Below are 21285 nucleotides of genomic sequence, written 5' to 3' on the forward strand. Positions count from 1 at the left end.
TTCACTTTCAGGGCTTGGCATCAGTCCCTTCGACGGAATCCTGCGATGATGCTCTTTCGCGAAACCTGTGTCTGATACGTTCTCGACCTGGCCCTCCGCAACAATGCCTGGCGTGCCGTCGAACAAGGCTTGCCAACGCTGCAAAAAGCGTCACATCAAGGTTCGACGTCCCTGACGTTCATTTCTGGACATCATGCTAAATGACGTAGTGCGATGAGACACGTCCCCGATGCCAGCGCTGCACAGATGCTGGGGTTGAGTGCCCAGGGTTTGTGCAGATGCGCAAGTTCATCGACCAAGGTGCCTCAGTAAGGCGCAGATATGCTCCATACCAGGAGCATGCGCCTAAGCCCAGTTCAGGGAGAAGCACACCTCACGTAGGTTTTTGCTCTCCTTTCAAGAATTGCGTCGTCTCACATCATTAGGCGGCAAAAACTCATCATCCAGAATCGGAGCAAAACAGAGGAAATGCCAACGACTCCCAAGGCTCTCATCACTCGGAGTCGCCGCCACTCCGCGCCGATATTGAAAACCAACCGCCATCCCCCCCTGTAGCCTCAGCATGGGAGGGCGCTCGTTTCTCTCAGCCGGCGCAAGATCGGAATACCAGTAACTTGAGCAACGAGCCTGGAGTTAACGACACGTTCGGGCCCGGACCTGGGCAAGGTCCAAATGCTCGTATTAATCAAGGTTCTATACCCTTGGTTAATTACGGCGCTCATTCTGGCAGCACTACCGGTGGCTATCAGCGTCAGGCTTCACCTACAGGGCCCCCTTTACTGGGTACCCCGTCTGATCGCGGTGAGAGCGAACAGTTCCAAGACATATTCTCAGAGTTGATGACGGGAACCGAGCATGAAATATGCTTCCTGGTTCGGCACTATTGCGAAATTCTAGCCCCTTGGTAGGTTTGGTTCCTGGCCGGCTTATTGATGAAATTTAACATTCCTTTCTAGGCTGGACATTTCAGATAGCGGGAGATTCTTCGCTGCTGCTGTCCCAGTTCGAGGCATAGATGAGTTGTCATTGCGGTATGCAATGGCAGCCCTCTCGGCAAAACACCTGGCAAGAATGAAAGGCATCAAATTGGCAGGTTTAGCTGGGATGTTTACATCTCCTGCTACGATGGAGGCCTACCCAAATACCCAACAAGTTGACTGGCCTCTGAAAGCCGCCAATTACTACTATTTGGCTGTCACACATATGAACTCCTCTATTTCAGACTATGCGGCCGTGTCCACTTCAGACGTCCTTGACCCGCCGATATCCATTGCCAACCGGTGGCTGAATCTCCAGTTGAGGCAAACCCAAAGCCATATAGAAACCAGCGATGCGACATGGAAGACAACTGAAAATTTGTTGGCTAGCTCGACGATACTTACCCTATACAAGATCCTCGATGAGCCAGGAGAGAATTGGCAGTCGTATGGTGCCCCATATGTAATCGTTTTCAAAGCACTGATTTTGTTTGTAGTTATCTTTCCGGAGTCAAGCCGCTTTTCTCCCAGTTGCTTAATCTGCTTGCCCAGGGCAGTGGAGATCACAGCAGCTTTTCCTCCGGCGTCACCGCGGCTTTCTGGAACTTTGCCAGGATAGATTATTTAGCCTCGTACTATAACCGACTACCTACCCACCTCGATGCCGACGATTGTGCGTTATGGCGAGCTGCTGGTCTTTCGGTTGATGATCAAGGAAATTTATCTTCGCCCGACAGTTTGACCAGATCCCAAGCCTTTTCGCAAGAAGACATTGCAGCAAACTATCTGACACGCCTCCTGAATAAACTGACGAATTTCCTGGCCGCTTCCAAGAAATCACAACTTGAGCACTGGGTCGGAGGGGCATCCCCTGAAGTACCCGCCTCGAGTCGTTCAACTCCCAGCTCTTCCGATTCTTATCCAAACAGTGCGACGTGGCTTAAACTCTCTTTTGAATTCCAGTCCTGGGTTGAAAGGGTTCCTGAAACATTCCGTCCCTGCCTGCGCCTGGAGAAACCAACCCCGTTCCCAACATTTCCAGAGATCTTTTACAGTCTGACGTCCTGCGCTGCTGCCATGCAACAGTACCATTTTGGACGTCTTGCATTATCTCTTAACCGCCCATCGGATGATGTTTCAGGGCCCAGCACCTCCTTCGATCGTCTTCAGGGCTACCGGGACCTTACAAAAGAGGTCGACCACCGTTGCCGAGAAATATGTGGAATCGCACTCGGCAGGCCAGCGAGCGGTGCGCGCGTGCAGATGATAACCATGCTATATGCGGTTGGACAATGCATGGAGAAACCGGAGGAAAAGCAGGTTGTTGTTGACTTATTGCGGGGTATTGAAGCTGATCTGGGATGGTCGACCGCTACACAAGTGCAGAAGCTGCAGAAATGATCGAGTTGTGGCGATTTCGATTTTTCACCAATCGCTACGAGAGCACCTGGCATAGCAACCTCGGATCAAAAATTGCCACCAAAGCCCGGAATTTGATCCAATCTGTTGGTCTAGGACGCAACGCACATTGCTGATTACTGGGGGAAGGGTTCACCCTTGGTGGGTTGTGTGATATGTGCACAGGACATCTTTGACCGTGACTGCTTTAGCTCGAGCACTCACTTTTAGAGCTTCGTCCCCTTCTCCCGCCGAAATATCTTACCACCACTGCCCCTCTTGATAGCCATAGTACTCCGCTGGTGCTATAGGGCGCTGTTAGCAGCATAATTGCCTCTAGTAGAGACGGCGCGGATGATATGGATACAAGCCACAAGTGAAACTAGGCACTACTATACCCAGACTAATACATGCGTCATTACATTGCCCCATGAAGGCGATGTGACTGATGCCTTGGACCTTTGTTTCATGTGGAGCAAATGTCTTTATATGCAAATAGGGTGAAAGATTAACCACCCAAAGAATTTGCTCACTCTTCACAGATGAAATAATTCATAAAAAAATTCTGGAATGAATACATAAGCCCGTCTCCATGCCTGATCTTCATATGTAATATTACCCATTCTCGGCCTTTCTTTCTTTATATATGTTATATCAGTCCATGAAAATGTCTATTGTGTATCCTCGCTACTGTCCCATTTGTGTCTCGACACCTCGCAAGGCTTGCTTCCGGGAAAGGCATGTCGAGCGATGTGACAGATGCGGGTGGTGCTATTGCCCGTCCCTCCATGGCCGCTGCATTGTATGCTGGGGAATATCCAGCCCCCATTGGGACCACGATTATTGGCTTAGTTGGTGGGAGGAGCTCAGCCATGCATTAGATGACCATCACAAGGAGAGAGTGGCTGGCACGCTTGGCGCCAGTACGAGGGAACCTGCTGCCCTACATGTTCATGGTGGTCATGGCTAGGCAAACGGTGTGGGTGTATAACAACCAGGATTTTTATTGTTGGAGTGTAAAATATAATTTCCTTCCTGTTCTAAATGCAATATCCCAACCCTTTCCCAGTTGATACGCTTCAATCTATGTACTCGTCGTGACCCACTGGTCTAACCAAGTAGGAAACTCTATGATCGTACGGGTTGTAGACTATGCCCTGGGGTGTATCATTATGTATTTGAAAAGGTCTAGCCGATGACACCCAAGGCCCATTATCGTGACGCCTTTGGTGCAACCAACGCCTTTGCAGTATCCCCAAACCCTACCATACAGATGGTTGCCCACGTAGCCACACCAATTCGAGGAATAACTCCACGGAAAAGTCCCTTGACACCAGAAGTACTAACAATATGCTTAAAAGTTGATAGGATAGTCGGTTTCTCTGGCCGCATTGGGTCCTTCGTCATAGGCTGCATCTCGACTCGTAGGACCTGTGTCGAAATTAGCACTTTGATGCAAATATGTATTGGCGATAAGTATCACAACACACCTCGAAGGGCTGGTTCCAGCAACTCAAAGCTCCGCCGATAGTTGATGCCAGTATCCTTTCACCAAATAACAACTTGTCACCTGTCTTCTTTCCTCTCGTAGAGCGAATGCTCTCTTCCGCGAACCTGGAGATCCCAATTCGCGACGACCAGCCCGTAACCTGTCGCAGCGCAACGGCGTTGACACCTTTATTGACGCCCTGTATACCCTTATCACGAAGAATCTGGAAAAACACCTCTAACGGTCCTGGTGGCTTGATGCCCTGCCCAGCAACTTTGGACCGGGTGACTTCAACGGTTTTCATGCACGTTGTCATTCCCATAGTTAGGTAGGCCTGGGCAAAACCACCTCCAATGCCACCGAGAACACCACCTAGAGTTGATGATGCGTTGGGCAACTTTGTACGCACATGATATTCAATCTCACTGGATGTGAGAACTAGAATGGCCCCCTTGGTGGAGGCCTCAAGCCATGCCTATAGGATATTTAGTACTGGCGTCCTGATGGTAGCGAGATGTTAAATGATATACCCATGGTATTAAACCTTGATAATAGGCGATCCATCGCCCGCGTGCCCAGGTCTTTTGGACAGCGTCTTTGATCGTGTCGTGTCTGTTTGCCGCTAGCTGTGCATTCATATTAGTCTGGTCTGGCCCTTTTTGTATACTAGGGCAATAAGCAGCATACGTGCGTTTTAAGCACTTCCATTGGTTGTCCCAATGTCGTAACTAAAACAAGTTAGCTATTAGACTTCCCACTGGAACACTATTGACCTTCCGTTACTTACCCTGGAAGATGTTCATAAACGCCCCGACCGCAAGATTGCGGTAGGGTATGGGCCTCCTCTCTTCGACGGAGCTGGGCCCTGTCGTTGGCGACAACTGTTGCAAAGGCGTGTTCTGCAAAGCCATATTTTTCACCTCTCTCGAAACCAAGTCGTTTAGTTACAAGCCACCCGCTATATTATCTCTGGTTTTCATTTGCTGTGGAGCTGGTTCAATGGTCCATCGGATGCATCCGACGTCCTCCATGTTTCGAGCCGGCACTGCCGATAACGGATAATGACCGGCGACAGGAAGTGGGGAGCATCAAGCAGGCGGCGTACTGTTATGGATTGTCGGGTAGATTTACGATCGCTTATGGTGTCCATTTTGTATCTTGTATGAAGCTCATTATCAAGCTCTCCGCGCTCGCTAGAACATATCGCACTATGGCTACAACTCAGGTACTCACATCGGATACCCACATCCCCAAATCCGCGTAAGTCCAAAAGAACACTGTAATTTATAATACTTGTTAACATGCATGTCTTCAGATCCCTACTGCCGCCAGGCGCTTTCGACACCCACGTCCACGTGTTCGATCCCACAATAGGCCCATATGCCTGCAGCCGGGCATATACTCCCGAGGATGCACCGCTGGATCGACTAATTGCGTTCAACAAGAGTATATCGCAATGTGACTCTGCAAGTTCAATCGTGCTCGTTCAACCGTCACCTTATAGAAGCGACTGCACCGTACTGTTGAAGTGTCTGCAAGAGCTACAAACCCGGAAAAGAACAGCATATGGCATCGCAGTGGTAGACCTCCAGACCACTACAGATACAGAGCTTGAAAGAATGCATGATCTAGGAATACGAGGGATTCGGCTCAACTTCCAAGCCGATGGGAAAGGGGTAGACGTTCCTGGTCTAATGGCGAGTATTCGAACACATGCCGCTAGAATCGCACGTTTCAAGGGCTGGATGATCCAACTGTTCGTGCCGGGACTTGTCTGGGATAGTAAGTGCTAATAAACTTTTATACTAGTAGTACCAGCTAATCCAGGTGTGTATTCAGATATCTTTGATTGTATTCGCACATTGCCTGTTGCCATAATCGCGGACCACTTGGGAGGTATGAAAGGTACATCCAAGTTGGCTCCAGAATTCGCAGAAAATCCTCTGAAGCAGCCAGGGCTTGACTCTCTGGTTCGTCTTGCTCAAATGTCGAAGGTAATAATCAAGATATCTGGATTATATCGAGCGTCAGATAGCACAGGCAGTTGCTATCATGATGTCCGCCCAATTATCGAAGAACTGTCCCACAAGGTACCAGACCAGTGCATATGGGGGAGTGATTGGCCACACACTGGAGAAGGAAAGGACCGTGTAAATGGGGATTTAGGCGTAAAGGAGCCGTTTCGGTCTATTGACGATACTGCTATCCTGGAGAAGGTAAAGGAGTGGGTTGGGGATGAGGAGACATGGCAAAAAATAATGGTGGAAAGTCCATCTAGACTATTCCAATAAATAACCTGTGAATCAATTTTGGCCAATATAAGCTGTACTTATGTTCCGGGCACCTTGGTTCGATAGTATAGTAATTTAATATGCCTCAGGTGTCGATAATGTGCACGTGCTTTCCTCTCCAAATCCTCCAGCTTTTTCTCCCTCATCTCTGTTAATATCCCACAATATCGTTCTCCACCCCAGGCTATTTGTTGACAGATTCAATGCCATGACCAAAGGTGGCAGTATTGGCACACCTCCGTCTGTAAGGAGACATCGGCCAGGATTGAGCCGCAGCGCAGCGGCTTGTGAGCGCTGCCGGCGACGGAAACAAAAAGTATGTATCATTGTACCTTACACAAACACCTGCCTAACCAGGGTATTAGTGTGACGGAAGAACCCCAACCTGTGGCCCCTGTCAGACTGTCGGGGCAAACTGTGTGCCATCACGCCGACTAGTTGTCCAGCCGGGAAATCGCGAGTGTGAATGTGAATTGCTGCGAGATCGATTGGTCTCCCTACAGCAGGACTATGACTCTTTAGTGCTCCAACTCGATCAGTTAAGAGCCGAGAAACGTTTCGAAGTTGAAAAGCAGCCCGAGCCCGTCCAGTTTGATACTGCTGTCATTGACTTACCCCCAGCTGAAGCTTTTCATACACCACACGAACGTGCGGTACCTACTGCCGTTCGTGCTCAGCCGCAACTGGTCAATTCAATTCAGAATTCTGATTTATCGTACACAGGCCGCATCCTGCGACCGACTTTCGCACCACAGCCTAATTTCCGAGATGCGTATCGCAGTGCGCTAAGTAGCGCTTGGGATTTATGGGGTGATGATTCGACAAGCACAGAGCAGTTTGTGGTCAATATGAACTCTCAAAATGCTCCCGCGCCGGCTGGCCTCGATGACGCAGCGTTTCCCACCCTGGTCGATGTATTTTTTGAACGGCGGTGGCCATACTTGCCTGTTCTGCATCGACCAAGCTTTGTAAAGGACCATTTCAATCCGTTCATTACTAGGTCAGTATCAGGACCGGTTTCAAGCTTTCTGGTGAACATGGTCTGTGCAATTGCCGCGACAGAGAAAGCCCCAACTCGGCAAGGGAATGCCGACCACCGTATTTTCTTCAACCGAGCAATACAGGTCCTGCACATTGTTATCCAGGCTGATGACTTTGAGTGCGTGCAATGTCTACTTCTGTTATGCATGTACGGCCACAATGAGCCGCAGTCAGTCAATATGTGGTACACGACTGGCCTCGCGTTGCAGTTAGCTTTAGGAATCGATCTTCACCGCAAGGAAAGTTTGAGTGGTTTAAATGTGCGTCGGGCAGAAATGTCAAAGCGCGTCTTTTGGTGTGCGTATGTTATGAGTTGCAGCATGGCGATCAATATGGGCCGCCCTCTAGGGATTCAGGAAGACGATATCACCACACCGCTGCCCCTGCAACTGACGGATGAGCAACTCGACGAGACGTCAGGCGCATCTGACCCGCCACTGGTACCACAAGTGTCGGACACATCGACGTTTATACATATCATTCAGATACGAAAAATCAACGCCAGAGTATACGGTTCGTTTCATTCCATCGGCCGGACAAGGTCTGATCCGACCGACCTCGCGGCGACTCGCAACTCTTTCTTTTCGGAATTAAATCACTGGCTGATTACTGCCCCGAGATACGTTCGTACCGTTTCTACATTCCAATCTCAGGAGTGGTTTCAGATTGCGTTCCACCATGCTGTCTTATCGCTCTATCGCCCCTCCCGTGCGGTTCCGATGCCATCTTCCGAGGACCTTCGACTATGCATGGAGTCCGCCATCGGATTGATCAATTCATATAGCTCTCTATACGCACGCAATCGGATAAAGTATACATTTGTTGCGATCCACTCACTGTTCATGGCTGCGGTAACGATGCTCTATGCTCTCCGAGCATCACCTGTGTTGCGCCACGAGTTGACCAAGCCAGTCGTGCAGACGAACATCCTCACGTTTCTCACTCTCTTTAGGGGCATATCGAATGGGCGTGCAGTAGGAGATAAGTGCTCGTCAATTATCGAACGGTTGGGCAACTCCATATTGACCCTTTTTGATGCAAACGATAGCCCGGGCGTGGAATTGGACCCGGAGTTTCAATCATGGTTTGGGCTACAAACGCATACATTCCCCACACCTAGCCCAGGGAATTTGGTTGAAGGCTTAACCACCGGACAAGAACATTTGGACTTGCCGGATATTCGAGTTGACCTTCCTTGGATGGATCTATTTACTGAGGGTGTCGGTCTGAGCTCGACGGACGCTTGGAGCTTTCTTTCGTAGGCGGCCAATAAAACACTCCAATACTATTAACATGGCAACATCTTTGCCAGCGGCTTCCGAAGGCAGCAACGCTATCAGAATCTTGGGAGTGAGCTCCGATTTCGCCGTAAATCAGACAGTCCGATTGTTCGGATCCATCCGACGCCCGCTTCCACCTGAACAGTACTGCCAGTACCAGTACCGAATCCCAATTCACGGTTGTATTATCATTATTGAAAGGCTATTTTATTTGCCCACCAAAAATGGCCACCAAATCAAAGGCCTTCCAAGCACTCAGACAGTTCTCTAGCTGCGATGTAAGTCCCACGCTTTTCGGTGACGGATATTCCTGACAGGGTTGCAATATAGATCGGCGACGCGCTCGTCAAACTCCGGTATCCATATGGAGGCTTCCTTGATGGCTTGCGCATGCGCTCTCCTGCGCTGCGTCCAGAGTCACCCTCACCACTTCGCATCTACGGACCCGCTGTAACTGTGAAAATGATCGAAACGAGTAAATCTGGTCCAACTCCCGACTTGCATTTCGCCGATGCCAATAAACCTGGCCATGTCATGTATATCCAGCAACCAAAGGGCCTTTATTCTGCTTGTTGGGGTGGGCTCATGTCCACGCGCGCAAAGGCCGCCGGCGCGCTGGGCGTGGTTATTGATGGGCGCATGAGGGATATCCGAGAGCATTGGGACCTGGGCTTTCCCGTATGCGGCTCCCCCATAGCGCCCTTAGATATTGAATGAGTGACTGATATAGGTATAGGTATTCTCACGCGATACGTCTATTCTTGGTTCCGGTGGCTTTACCCGTGCGTCCGAGATCGATGTCCCACTTCAGTTCAAAGAAGATATGTGGATTAATCCTGGTGATGTGATTGTTGGAGACGAAGACGGAGTTGTTGTTGTACCACCTTCGCTCTGTGAACAGGTTGTTGAGCTGTGCCGGGAGCGATGGGAAATAGATGAGAAGACCGTGCAGGCCTTGAAGGCAGGCCAGCTTATGGGGCCGACTATCAAGAGATTGAGGAAGTAGTCCCTCCCCCGACAGTTACAGGTCTTTCTAGCCAAAATTTCGCCTTTGCAGTAAAGGGTTTCGTACTGGGAAGGAGCAACCCTCTCACGTTCGTCGTGCTTGCTTTGTATTTAACGATATTTACCGAATTAAGAAGGAGTCCTTGACTTCCATTAGCATATCTGTCGTTCCTGTCTTCCCCCATGGCTAATTGTCAATTAGACACTCGTATTATTTGCTGTAAGCCATATAAAGTCAATTCAAGATTGAAATCCTATATAATACACGCTTTCCCGCGTAGCTCATGTCGCCATATACAGATATCAGCCTTTCATGAACCTCTCTATAACCCGTCATGCCCTCTCAACCCACGTACTCCCCGCTTCCATCTTCTCCCCATCCCTGTACCGCGTTAGCCGAATGGCACCAAACGATGAACAGACATAACAATCCACCTACTTGACTTCCGCTTCATCCTCCCGAATAAGTGGCTGCGCAAGCCGGTAAACCGGTCGCTCAAAAATCATATCAATCTCCTCCAGGCTTAGCCCGCTTGTCTCAGGAACGAAGAAGTAGGCATACACCAACGCAATCACACAGAACGCCGCAAAGAGCACAAAAGCCCCCCATTGATGTGTACTCTCTAACAGAGCCGGCGTTGCCTTCGTAATAGCGAAGTAAAACAGCCAGTGAAACCCTTGCGATAGGGCGCCTCCAAACGATCGAATCCGGTTTGGCCACAGCTCCGCGCCGAAGAGATATGGGAGACTGTACAGCCCTATTGCCCAGCCGAGGGCGTGAATGAAGACTGCTGCAATGGCGGCATCGGATGCTCCCTTACTCACGCTTTCTGGTGTCTTTAGGTAAGAATCAAGATACCCCGCTAGGTAGGCGTGACAGACAGTTTGGATACAGACGCCCGTCATCATTGACTTGCGTCGCCCGATTACATCGACAAGGACGAGGGATGCGGCGATGCAACATATTACTTTGGCCATAGCGTAGAGGCCTGTTGAGTAAACCTTTACCCCAGAGCCGGTTATTCCAATCAGACCGTATATGGTAGGTAGATAATTGGTAATTGAATTGGCTCCTGACATCTGCGCTAGGATGTAGGCGATTATGGTGAGTTGGACGCGGCGGAGGTTTGAGCGGACGAAGAAGGTTTCTTTTACGATAGTGAGATAGCTGCTATCTGTTTGTTCGACCTGGGTTGTCATGCCGTGATATTCTTCCGCAACGTATGCGTTACTCATGGGGAGGCACCGTAGGCGTTCAAGCCCCGCCAGACATTCTTGCTGGCGGTTGCGAAGGAGGAGCCACCGCGGAGACTCGACACTGAAGAACGATAGGAATATACTGATTGCCGGGCAAAATGTCTGCACGAACCAAGGGATTTGGTTTTGGAGATCACCGACGCCTGGTATGTGGATGGAGCAGCCGTATACGGTGAAGACCCCGTTCATTTGGGATGTCAGCATGCAGACGTTGAACCAGAGAGTCATCAGTCCACGGATAGTCTTGGGTGCAATCTCCGAGATGGCCATTGGACCGACAACTGATAGAGCACCAATCCCTAGCCCTGCAACGATACGACCGACATAGAGCACGCCGACATGGCCGTATGCAAAGCATGAGATCAGAGAGCCGATAATGTAGAGAGCCTGGTACAGTCGCAGGGACCAAAGACGGCCGAACCAGTCGTTTACCAGGAAGGAGAGCAGAGCTCCTACTCCAGCCCCGAGGTTGACAAAAGAAACGAGGTTTGAAACCGTGTTGTCATCGATCTGGTATGTGTTCTGGAACGAGGGGAGTTCTGTGATGGAAGCAGCCGAGCCTTCATCCCAGCCTGATATCTTTAGCTAACGTTCAAGGTACGGCATATGAGCTTATAGGACAGAATAATACCCTTAGCACAACCACCTAGGGCAAATGCAACGACGGAGATAAAGAGGTGGCGGTTGTATATCTCCCGCGGCGATTGCTTGATGGCGTTGATGTATTTCACCAATGAGGCTTGTTGTTTGGCCATTTTGGATAACAATGACTAGCCAAACGTATAATATTCGACCGCAGAATTATATGAGAATGCATGCCTTTTACATAGTTCAACCCCGGATTGTCTGATAGCCAAGACTTGCGGAGAACCCTTTGATGCCCGGATGCATCCGACGGGCAGCCGAAGCTAACATCGCCTCCATTTGTAATATGAATTCTAGTATGATCACAGGGTGTTCCGAATTTAGCAATAGGTGAGCATAGCAGACCCGGAGGCTTCAATGGCGGCCTCGAGTTTCCACACGCTGCTTGGATGCTTGCCTTGGTTTGGTGGAGGCTGAACACGAAATGGCAAGCGACGGCGTGTTGTGTAGAATTGTACGAGGAACATTTTTTTAGCGCTTGGGATGCGAATAACAAAAGGCAAATTTCATGTTAACTCGTTAGTACCGAGTGATAATAGCCAAGCAATTTTAAATTGACAGCCCTGATACTTGAATATCATGAGAGGCTTCGAGGAAACTCGAAGCGCAAGTTACAGCGGTCTTTACTGAAACGGCAATCTCTGAGGAGACCCATAACGAAGCAAGGTATCTTGCTAGCCTTTCCAGTTCTCATACACTATGTAGCAAGTAATATAGAGACCATAGTCAACTCTGCCAACCCTAACCGCCGATTTCGGATATAGCCGCCAACTATATCACGTGCACTGCTCCTTAAAGCCGGCCCTCGGATCATCGACATCCAGCCAACTCCCCATCAACACAATACCTCACAATGCTTCGGCGCGCAGTCCCAAGGTCATTAAAGGACCCTAAGATCTGGAAGCGCTGCGCATCCAGCACAAGCGGGAGCCAGAACTCGCTCTCAGCAGCATACTACCGCGGGGGCACATCCCGCGCAGTGTTCTTCAACCAACAAGATCTCCCCCACAACCGCTCGCAATGGGATCCCATTTTCCGAGGCGTGATCGGCAGTCCTGATCCATATGGTCGCCAGCTAGACGGTCTCGGTGGCGGAATATCCAGTCTATCCAAAGTCTGCGTTGTCGGGGCCTCAACACATCCCGACGCAGACGTGGACTACACATTCGCTGCGCTGGGCGTCAAGAACACGGACGTCGACTACTCCAGTAACTGCGGGAACATGGTCAGCGCAGTTGGTCCTTACGCGGTTGATACGGGACTCTTCAGAGCCGGCAAGGATGCCAAATCTGCGCTCGTGCGCATCCACAACACCAATACCGGCAAAATCATTAATGCGACGTTCCCCGTTGTTAACGGCGAGGCTGCTGCAGGCGGGGATCTAGCGATTGACGGAGTCGCTGGGAGCGGCGCGCCCATTCAGCTCGACTTTGTGGACCCGGCTGGTTCGAGGACGGGGAAGCTTCTCCCTACAGGTATTCTGAAGGATACATTCGACGGCGTTGAAGCAACCTGCATCGATGTTGCCAATCCCTGTGTTTTCGTCAAGGCCGAGGATCTCGGTGTATCTGGTACATTGACACCAGATGAGATCACGAATACACCTGGTCTTCTTCAGCGTTTGGATTCCATTCGACGCCAGGCAGGCGCGAGTATGGGTCTTGCCTCTACGCCGGAGGGTGTTCCAGGTAGTGTTCCAAAGATTGGAATCGTATCGACGCCACAGAAAGAGAGTGAAGATGGGTTTAAAGTGGATCTGGTGGTTCGGGCCCTCTCGGTGGGCCAGCCGCACAAGGCGGTTCCGATTACCGTTGCCTTGGCCCTGGCTACGGCGGCGCGTTTGCAGGGGAGTACAGTGGCAGACGTTACGAACTCGCAAGCCGTTGATCCTGCGGGAATTACCATTGGGCATGCGAGTGGGAGTGTTCTTGTTGGGGCTACGTTCGGGGCGGACGGGGGGTTGGATTACGCGACCGTGTTTCGCACGGCGAGGCGGTTGTTTGAGGGGAGGATATTCTGGAAATAAGATGAATTGGTTATGAGAGCTAGCTAGAAATGTATATATTATTTTTTACCCGCCATTGGAAACAAAACAACTTCTATAAAGTGTATAGTACAAACATCATATTCCCTTGGCCATCAAGTTGAGCGCACTTCCGGCTTTGAAATATTCGATCTGCTCCTGCGTAAACGTATGCTTCAATGATGTCTCCCAAGCCTCTCGCCCATCAGTAGGAGTAACCTTCATGGTTAATGGTCTCGCTGGTGCGAACTGTCCCAGCTTAACTATACTGATCAAATCCGAAGTCCGAATCTGATCATAATCTGCCTCATCAGTAAAAGTCCCAGCCAGCATCCCCTGTTTCTTCAAATTTGCCTCGTGAATACGTGCAAAGCTCTTCGCTATAATAACCACACCTCCCAGATATCGCGGCTGGAGCGCAGCATGTTCACGGGATGACCCTTCCCCATAGTTATGGTCGGCTATCACAACCCACTGTCGACCCTGGGATTGGTAGTGTCGTGCTGTACCCGGGACATCTCCATCTGTGTTCGTGAGTTGATTGCGGACCTTGTTTACATTCCCCGTTTCGGCGTTTACGGCGCCGATGAGTGTGTTGTTAGAGATGTTTTCCAGGTGTCCGCGGAATCGAAACCACGGGCCGGCAGGTGTGATATGGTCTGTTGTGCATTTGCCCTTGGTCTTGATAAGCACCAGGCAATCGTTGAAGTCTTTCCCCGACCAAGGGCTGAAAGGCGTCAGCTTCTGAAGACGCTGGGAGCTGGGGTGGATATCGACTTCTAGCTTGGAGCGATCGCCAGACGGAGGTGGAATGTATGCTCTATCCGAGTCCAGATACCCTTCGCTTGGGAGGGTCTCTCCGCTTGGAGTATTAAACTGGAATCTTTTTCCCGATGGTGTGTTCAGAGTGTCACTTGTTGGATTGAAGCCTAGGTCTTTGGAGAAGACTTTAGCCATGACAATCTCAGGAGAGGCGAGAAAGACGTGCGTAGCTGGATTGCTGTCGAGGCGCCCAGAGAAGTTACGATTATATGAGGTGATGATGGAGTTTTCAGTTCCCTAAACGGTCAGTCTATTGCTCGAGCAGAAAGGGCGGCCTGGGATACCTTCTTCATATCAGTGCGATCCCAGGACCCGCAGCACGGTCCACAAGCATTGGGGAGCATAGTGGCTCCAGCCTTCTCAAACACCTGCAGAATACCGGCTTTCTCTAGTGTATGGCGTGTTTGCAGGCTACCCGGGGACAGCAGTAATGGCATGGCAGGTTTAATCCCAGCGTCGAGTGCTTGCTGAGCAACGCTCGCTGCCCTAGCCAAGTCTTGGAATGATGAGTTGGTACAAGACCCAATCAGGCCTGCTGTCAAGGATGGCCACTTATTTTCCTCTGCAGCCGCACCAAACTCTGAAATGGGAGTAGACAGGTCAGGGGTGAAGGGTCCATTGACCAGGGGCTCGAGTGTTGACAGATCAATATCGATGACCTGGTCATATTCCGCCCCTGCATCAGCTTGGAGCTCATTTGCAATCCCATCCACAGCTGCGGCCATATCAGGGCGCCTGTTGGCACGTAGATACTGGCCCATGGAGGGGGAATAGGAAAATATCGAGGTTGTAGCACCAGTCTCAGCGCCCATATTGCACACCGTGGCCATCCCCGTTGCGGACAGGGTCTGTGTACCGGGTCCAAAGTACTCAATAATAGACCCAGTCCCACCCTTGACAGAGATAAGGCCGGCAAGCTTGTTGATAATATCCTTGGGCGACGCCCATCCAGACAATGCGCCGTGGAGTCGTACACCAAGTACTCTAGGTGCTGTCAATTCGAGCGGCAGACCGGCCATAACATCAACAGCATCTGCACCCCCAACACCGATAGCAACCATGCCCATTCCACCCGCGTTAGGCGTGTGAGAATCAGTACCAACCATCATACCGGCTGGATAAGCGTAGTTCTCCAGCACAATCTGGTGAATAATACCCGCCCCAGGCTTCCAGAACCCCATTCCATACTTCTGACAAGCACTGCCCATAAAGTCATATACTTCACGGTGTGCCTCTAGCGCTCGCGGGAGGTCTTGGCCTTCCCCATCACGACTCACGATCAGGTGGTCACAATGCACAGTTGTAGGCACTGCAGCTGTGTCCATACCGGCTGACATGAACTGTATCAGGGCCATCTGCGCGGTGGCATCCTGGCAGGCAATACGGACAGGACGGAGCCGTAACTGCGTCTGGCCCCGAACGATATCCTGGTCGAATTCGTCATCGAGATGGCTATACAGGACCTTCTCTGCGTAGGTTAATGGTCGCTTTAACCTGTGGCAATATTAGCATAGGCATGAAGCAGAAATAGCAGTTTCTTACCTCTCACGTAAAGTTCGAATCTTGGATGTGAATTTACCAAAGTCCACACGCTTCTCCGGTTCGAAGCGACTCAGCGCCGCCGTCGCCAGCCCGCGATGAGATGCGCACCGCTGTAGTTGAATTGACCGACGCGACACAAACATCTTGCTAATTCCGGGGTTGTGACTTGCTGGGGGGATTGACCCTGTCCTTGCCCGTTGCTTTAACTGGGAATACTGGGAATTGTTTTGTTCGGATCTATCCGACTGCCGCGGAACGGCTCCGACAGTCGCATACACTCCAGATTGTGTTTAATAGTGGCTACAAAGTATTAATAGCTAATTTATGATTGGGTGGCAATAATTGCTCCGTCCCATCATGGCAATGGACTGGTCGTAGCTTCCATATACGGTCATGTTGGACTCACCTGGGGCAGCACGAGGCAGGTGCGATGCTGATTACTCTTGCCTTGGCTGGTTACAGATGCACGTATCTTATAAACCCAAGATTTAGATAGGCCAAGGAGTGCTATGGACAACAGCCTTCGCCTCAGGCGTTAAGTTACCCTTTGGTGTGACAGGGAAATATATATATGCCCAGTACACGCTTTATATACCGCATTATTTACTTCTGCACAGCGATCATTGAAAATCAAAGTACTAAACGTCGAGGTCCAGTAGAATTACCGTTAGATTATAGGACGTCCCACGACAAAACGGGCTTTATAACCTGGTACAATTGTTAGGATATTTAAACAAGAGCTACGGGACATCTACTTACCCGGCCTGCCTTGAGATCATCGAGTGCCCTATCTAGATCCCCGGCTGGATAGACCTTGACAAGATTGTCAACGGGAAACTTTCCATCCTTGTACCACTGCACAAGTTGGGGAATGAGCTAAAGAGAGTAAATAGCCAGACGCAAGTAAGTATAGTAGAGGAAGCTCATACCTCCTGGGGATCTGACCACGCCTCAATAACACCGATGATCTTCTTGCACCCCGTCAATATATCCAACGCATCAACCTGAAGCTGTGTACCCGGGGGCATCGCTCCAACCAGCGCGAATGTACCCCCATGGGCTAGTGCTCTTAGAGATGCCTGGATAACAGAGGGAATACCCGTAGCATCCAGGATGAAGTCTGCCCCCTCGGGGACATGCTTGCGAATGGCTTCTGACAGATCAGGGTTGTGCTTAGTATTAATTGTAGGACTGGCCCCAAGGGAAGCTGCGAGTTCGAGCTTCTCATCGACGATATCAACAGCTATTACTTTCGCAACTCCAAGGGCCTTGGCTGCAAGGAGTGCCGCGATGCCTACCGTGCCCATTCCCAGGATAGCAACCGTGGATGTCTCGTCCGGTTTCAACGCATTTGCTATAGTCCCAGCCCCTGTGAGATAACCGCACCCGAGAGGAGCTAATAGACCGAAAGTCTGGAGGTCAAACTCAGTGTCGCATTTGACAACAGAACATTCAGAAACAACCGCCAATCGGCTGAGCGAAGACTGCCCGAAAAACTGCCCATGAACGGGAGTTCCATCTGGCAGACTAATCGGCGAGGGCTTGGAGCTGTCCAGGCGAGACCGAACGAAATTGTAATCAGTGGTGTGAATGCACGCACCGCACTTGCCACAGAGACAAGCGGTGCATTCCTGACACGATCGGAAACTAAGAAAAACCTGGTCCCCCTCTCTTAACGCCTTATTCTGCACTCCTGAGCCCACCTCGCGGATGACTCCGGCTCCTTCGTGGCCGAGAACAACGGGGAAGCTTCCTGGGAGGTCCCCTTGTTGGACGACAAGATCCTGTATTCATTAGACTTAGGGCATCTAGGCATGGGTGGAGACCAACAGTATGGCACAACCCGGTATATTTCATCTCGACAAGAAGCTCATCTGGCTGCAGTGCGTCGAGAACGACATCTCTCAGCACAAACGGCGCCCCTTTACGATCGACAACGTATGCTTTAGTCGGGATGCCCATTTTGCATGAGTATTGGAGAACGGGCCACCTTATCCGGTTGTGTCGCTTCGAAGAAGGAAGTAAAACCCCAGGAAGCTCGAGCCACGACTTTCGTCAAGAGGGAGGGACAGATGTTAATGGCAATCTTTGAAGCGGGGCAGCGAGTCGACTTTCTGTGCAGATCGTGCTTGTTCTCCCCGAGCGATGCCCCATTGCCGAATCCGGCCCCACATGAGCATCAGTATATAAGAACTGAAGGATTACCAGCCAGCAAGGAATACGTTCTCGACATACGGTGAAGATACCTAGTATATCTGAGATCACCACTTACGAATACCAGAGCTAGAGATTTAGAAAATAAAGATAATATTCTCATGGATCAAATATATTCATATAGAATAGGAGTAGGAAACATATGCAAGTACTGCGTGTATTGTCTGTCACTTGAAGGATTTAGTATCTGGCCCAGTAATCTCGACCCGTAAGCCTGAAGCACTCGTCCTTTACAACGCGAATAGCTTTAACGGCATCAACAAGCTGTTTGGGGGGCTGGCCCATGAGGGCCTCGATCTCCCTAACTGCGATTTCAACCTCGTTCTCGCCGGGTGGCAGCGTCTTACAGATAAGTTTCACATACTGCTCTATAGCGAGGGAGCGATCCCGGGCCAGAATGGAGGCCGGGGTCTTCCCTTTACGCCCACGGCGCTTGGGGTTTTGAATGCCCTGAAGCGCATACCGGATCTCTTCCTGCGTAGCCTTACTGTACCTCAACGATGCAACGCCCATGCTCTTGTTCATCGCAGCCTGTCTCCACTCCGTGCTCAACTCAACAAGGGCATGGGCGGCCTGCAAGACATCAGACTCGACACGGCCGTCATAGCTACCGGAGTCGCTGATCGTTTCATTGTCATCGTCACTTACTGTAACATCTCCCTCGTAGTCGAGGAACCAGTTCACCATGTAGTAATGGTCCCAGATGGCCTCCTCACCGGGGATCGGGAGACAGTGTGGGCAGTTGAGCTGCTTTTGGGGGCACCATGTCGCTGTACACACCGTGCAGAGCTGGATGTGGCCGCGCTCGATGCATTTGTATTGGAATCCTTTTGTGCATACCGGGCATATTGGCACTGGCCGCATGGTGGGTGGTGACCTAACTGCACTAACGTATGCGTTGTTTGACATTTTGTTTGATTCTAGATGAAACTCTGTCGGAGACGCGGAAGTTGGTATCCAGCGAGAGATGCGCTGCTGTCAGATGGGCAGGGCTCCAGCAGGGATTTATAGACTTGCACGTTATTGTAATTTGTCGTTATTATTGTAGTGATCCTTTGTTGATGCAGTCCTTTGAGAACTATTGTTTATTATTTAAGGAGTTTCGTTGGTACTCACAGGGCGGGTGTAAGGGTGTTGTGAGTGTATGGCATTGTGGATGTGCAGGGCAGTACAAAGAGTGACTATAAAGTGAGTTACAGTTATTTGCCCCTTCGCAAATGCCTGTGTAATGCGTTTATTCTGCAGTGATATCCGTTAGGAAATACAAAAGAGTACCACTATCATTCAATGGGGTTTATTACGAACCAAGATGATTGTTGGTTCAATAGGATAGGACTCTGCATTAAAATAATTTCATATTACCCCTTGCACTCACAAAGGAGACTTCATTATTGAACAAAGACTTTCATTTAGTAAAACACGAGGAACAGTTGCACCAAGGATAGCAGTATCGGGAGAAATACGCCGTCAACCGGACCCTCTGCCGCCGCGAGTAGATGCATTTCCACCACGACCTCCTCCAGTGGATCCTCGCAGTGGAGGGTTATCATGCCCAAAGTTCCTGAAATTAACGCCACTTGCGACAGTTGAATTAGACCCGGCTGGTGGCAGGGATGGTGTTGCATTGGCATTGCGCATGCTCGTACCTCCACCTAGAGTGGGAGATCGAGAGCCAACGCCGGTCCGAGACATAGATGGTGGTCCCATGGGCACACGAGGTCTGGTAGCGTTCTGCATAAGCATACCCTGGTTTCCACCACCGGCAAGCAGGTTGTTTCCAATGGTATGGAAGTGTGTGGCACCGCTGGTTGGTACAAATCGTGAATTAGCGCGAGGTGGGCTGCCTGAAACGGTGGATGGTGTATTTGTCCCGGTATTACAGGTTGTAGAGGCACTGGAGGGTGCAACGGACGGACGGGCGGGCGTTGCTGGTTGACTGCCAGCGCTGGTATCCCGTTTGAGGTTAGGGCTGCGGTACGTTGAATCACCATGTAAGCTAAGAAGAGCCGGATTGATGCATGGTGTAGGGCCAGCACTAGTAGGCCTGAAGGCATTGGGGTAGGATGGATTACTGAAAGCCTGGCCAGCCGGGGCCTTCGTGGACTGTCCGGAAGCTGGACCTCCCATCGACTTGCCGATTTGAGGGTTTGTAGAGTCCAAGGAGAGACCGGCAAGAGGATTCGGAGTCTGGGCGGATGGCCTCTGAGCGCGTGGACCACCCGTGGTGATTGTAGCCCGATTAACGAAGTTTGTAGTATCGTCAATAAATCGCATCATCTGCCCATGTGTCATCCGGACCCCCAGAGCTCTACAGCCAGGACACTGCTGAGAAGTGAGTGGGGAGTACTCAGAGCCACAGTACGCACACCAGGCGAGATGGCCTGGCTTGAAGCACGGTGTGGTGGTTTGGCTGGGGCATATGGGGCACATCTGCCTTGGTCGGCGGAGGGGCTCGTCTAGTGCGTATGGGTTGCTCATTTTTTTTGGATTCCCTGATGAATGATGTTGAAGAGTTGCGTAAAGTGGATGATGAGTGGGGAATGGTATGTTTTTATATCGGGTGTGTATTGATATATGAATATCTGGGTGAATTTCTGCGTGATGGCTGAAGATTTGGTTAGCCAGGGTGAATTGATTAAATAGCCTTGACGATAAATCGTGGTCTTACAAGGATAGACAGGCTTTCTGTATATCATGGAAAGTAGATACTCTGGCCCCAGTTTAGGAAGCGTTTAAACTGCTCTACGATCCGGGCGAGTATGAGACTTCTTAGATAATGCGTTATAACCTTGCTGTAGACTATGAAGGGCAATGCAATTGTAAATTAGAAAGGCCGAGGAGTGAATTTAGTAATATAGTAGAAATATAGATGGTCACAAATGTACATACATCTTGTGAACGGACAGTGGGTGTTCACATTTCAAGACTCGGGGTGAGTCTCTACAGACATTGACGCAATGCCCTAATCTAACCGCGATGTTTACACCTTCTAGTCTGAGTCGAATCAATCGGGAAAGGAGAGGAAGGATCAGTTCTACAGCTAGATGAGCTGGACACTGAGGCAAAATACACCCACCCATTATATAGCAGAATACGGACGTTGATCCGCTGGTTAGGAGGCAGCGGTACGTGCAACTGTAATGAGGTTAACCAAGTCAGTAGGAGGAGGAGAATCGGCGTCGAAATAATCAAGGGCAGTTCTTCCTTCGTGGTCTCTCATGTCGACATCGCAGCCAGCAACTACCAAGATCCAGGCAATTCCTATCCGCCCCCACTGACACGCGTACATTAACGCCGTCTG

At 50.4% G+C, this 21285-nt stretch overlaps 10 protein-coding genes across 10 annotated transcripts; 4 read left to right on the forward strand and 6 right to left on the reverse strand.

Annotated features, from left to right (window-relative positions):
* Window positions 1-103: 103 nt before the first annotated feature.
* Window positions 104-2378, forward strand: ASPVEDRAFT_55109 (Zn(II)2Cys6 transcription factor domain-containing protein; the record flags this gene model as incomplete). The annotated part of the gene is made up of 5 exons (XM_040815022.1): window positions 104-160; window positions 210-377; window positions 426-904; window positions 957-1424; window positions 1475-2378. 5 exons carry the CDS (start codon window positions 104-106, stop codon window positions 2376-2378), a joined length of 2076 nt encoding a protein of 691 aa, XP_040670858.1.
* A 1209-nt stretch (window positions 2379-3587) lies between these two features.
* Window positions 3588-4775, reverse strand: ASPVEDRAFT_137108 (uncharacterized protein; the record flags this gene model as incomplete). The annotated part of the gene is made up of 5 exons (XM_040807354.1): window positions 3588-3806; window positions 3866-4339; window positions 4395-4490; window positions 4552-4592; window positions 4652-4775. The coding sequence occupies 5 exons, from the start codon at window positions 4773-4775 to the stop codon at window positions 3588-3590; spliced, it is 954 nt and encodes a 317-aa protein (XP_040670859.1).
* A 1546-nt stretch (window positions 4776-6321) lies between these two features.
* Window positions 6322-8579, forward strand: ASPVEDRAFT_832869 (Zn(II)2Cys6 transcription factor). The gene is made up of 2 exons (XM_040817352.1): window positions 6322-6471; window positions 6521-8579. Exons 1-2 carry the CDS (start codon window positions 6364-6366, stop codon window positions 8456-8458), a joined length of 2046 nt encoding a protein of 681 aa, XP_040670860.1. The 5' UTR covers window positions 6322-6363; the 3' UTR covers window positions 8459-8579.
* Window positions 8580-8700: 121 nt separating this feature from the next.
* Window positions 8701-9482, forward strand: ASPVEDRAFT_55111 (RraA family protein; the record flags this gene model as incomplete). The annotated part of the gene is made up of 3 exons (XM_040815023.1): window positions 8701-8754; window positions 8807-9154; window positions 9213-9482. The coding sequence occupies 3 exons, from the start codon at window positions 8701-8703 to the stop codon at window positions 9480-9482; spliced, it is 672 nt and encodes a 223-aa protein (XP_040670861.1).
* A 434-nt stretch (window positions 9483-9916) lies between these two features.
* Window positions 9917-11493, reverse strand: ASPVEDRAFT_31511 (uncharacterized protein; the record flags this gene model as incomplete). The annotated part of the gene is made up of 2 exons (XM_040810487.1): window positions 9917-11310; window positions 11370-11493. 2 exons carry the CDS (start codon window positions 11491-11493, stop codon window positions 9917-9919), a joined length of 1518 nt encoding a protein of 505 aa, XP_040670862.1.
* A 729-nt stretch (window positions 11494-12222) lies between these two features.
* On the forward strand, window positions 12223-13534 carry ASPVEDRAFT_44642 (DUF453 domain protein). Its single transcript, XM_040813094.1, has one exon. The coding sequence runs from the start codon at window positions 12237-12239 to the stop codon at window positions 13407-13409; it is 1173 nt and encodes a 390-aa protein (XP_040670863.1). The 5' UTR covers window positions 12223-12236; the 3' UTR covers window positions 13410-13534.
* On the reverse strand, window positions 13506-15913 carry ASPVEDRAFT_86466 (uncharacterized protein; the record flags this gene model as incomplete). The annotated part of the gene is made up of 3 exons (XM_040817851.1): window positions 13506-14465; window positions 14513-15722; window positions 15771-15913. The coding sequence occupies 3 exons, from the start codon at window positions 15911-15913 to the stop codon at window positions 13506-13508; spliced, it is 2313 nt and encodes a 770-aa protein (XP_040670864.1).
* A 402-nt stretch (window positions 15914-16315) lies between these two features.
* ASPVEDRAFT_74525 (NAD(P)-dependent alcohol dehydrogenase) lies at window positions 16316-17818 on the reverse strand. The gene is made up of 4 exons (XM_040816262.1): window positions 17601-17818; window positions 16700-17554; window positions 16530-16646; window positions 16316-16478 (listed from the first exon to the last, which is right to left on the reverse strand). Exons 1-4 carry the CDS (start codon window positions 17730-17732, stop codon window positions 16443-16445), a joined length of 1140 nt encoding a protein of 379 aa, XP_040670865.1. The 5' UTR covers window positions 17733-17818; the 3' UTR covers window positions 16316-16442.
* Window positions 17819-18164: 346 nt separating this feature from the next.
* ASPVEDRAFT_31515 (uncharacterized protein) lies at window positions 18165-18893 on the reverse strand (the record flags this gene model as incomplete). The annotated part of the gene is made up of 1 exon (XM_040810488.1): window positions 18165-18893. The coding sequence occupies one exon, from the start codon at window positions 18891-18893 to the stop codon at window positions 18165-18167; it is 729 nt and encodes a 242-aa protein (XP_040670866.1).
* Window positions 18894-19451: 558 nt separating this feature from the next.
* ASPVEDRAFT_86469 (uncharacterized protein) lies at window positions 19452-20462 on the reverse strand (the record flags this gene model as incomplete). Its single annotated transcript, XM_040817852.1, has 1 exon — window positions 19452-20462. The coding sequence occupies one exon, from the start codon at window positions 20460-20462 to the stop codon at window positions 19452-19454; it is 1011 nt and encodes a 336-aa protein (XP_040670867.1).
* Between the last annotated feature and the right edge of the window lie 823 nt (window positions 20463-21285).

Source organism: Aspergillus versicolor, assembly GCF_001890125.1.
Source record: "Aspergillus versicolor CBS 583.65 unplaced genomic scaffold ASPVEscaffold_8, whole genome shotgun sequence".
NCBI lineage: Eukaryota > Fungi > Ascomycota > Eurotiomycetes > Eurotiales > Aspergillaceae > Aspergillus > Aspergillus versicolor.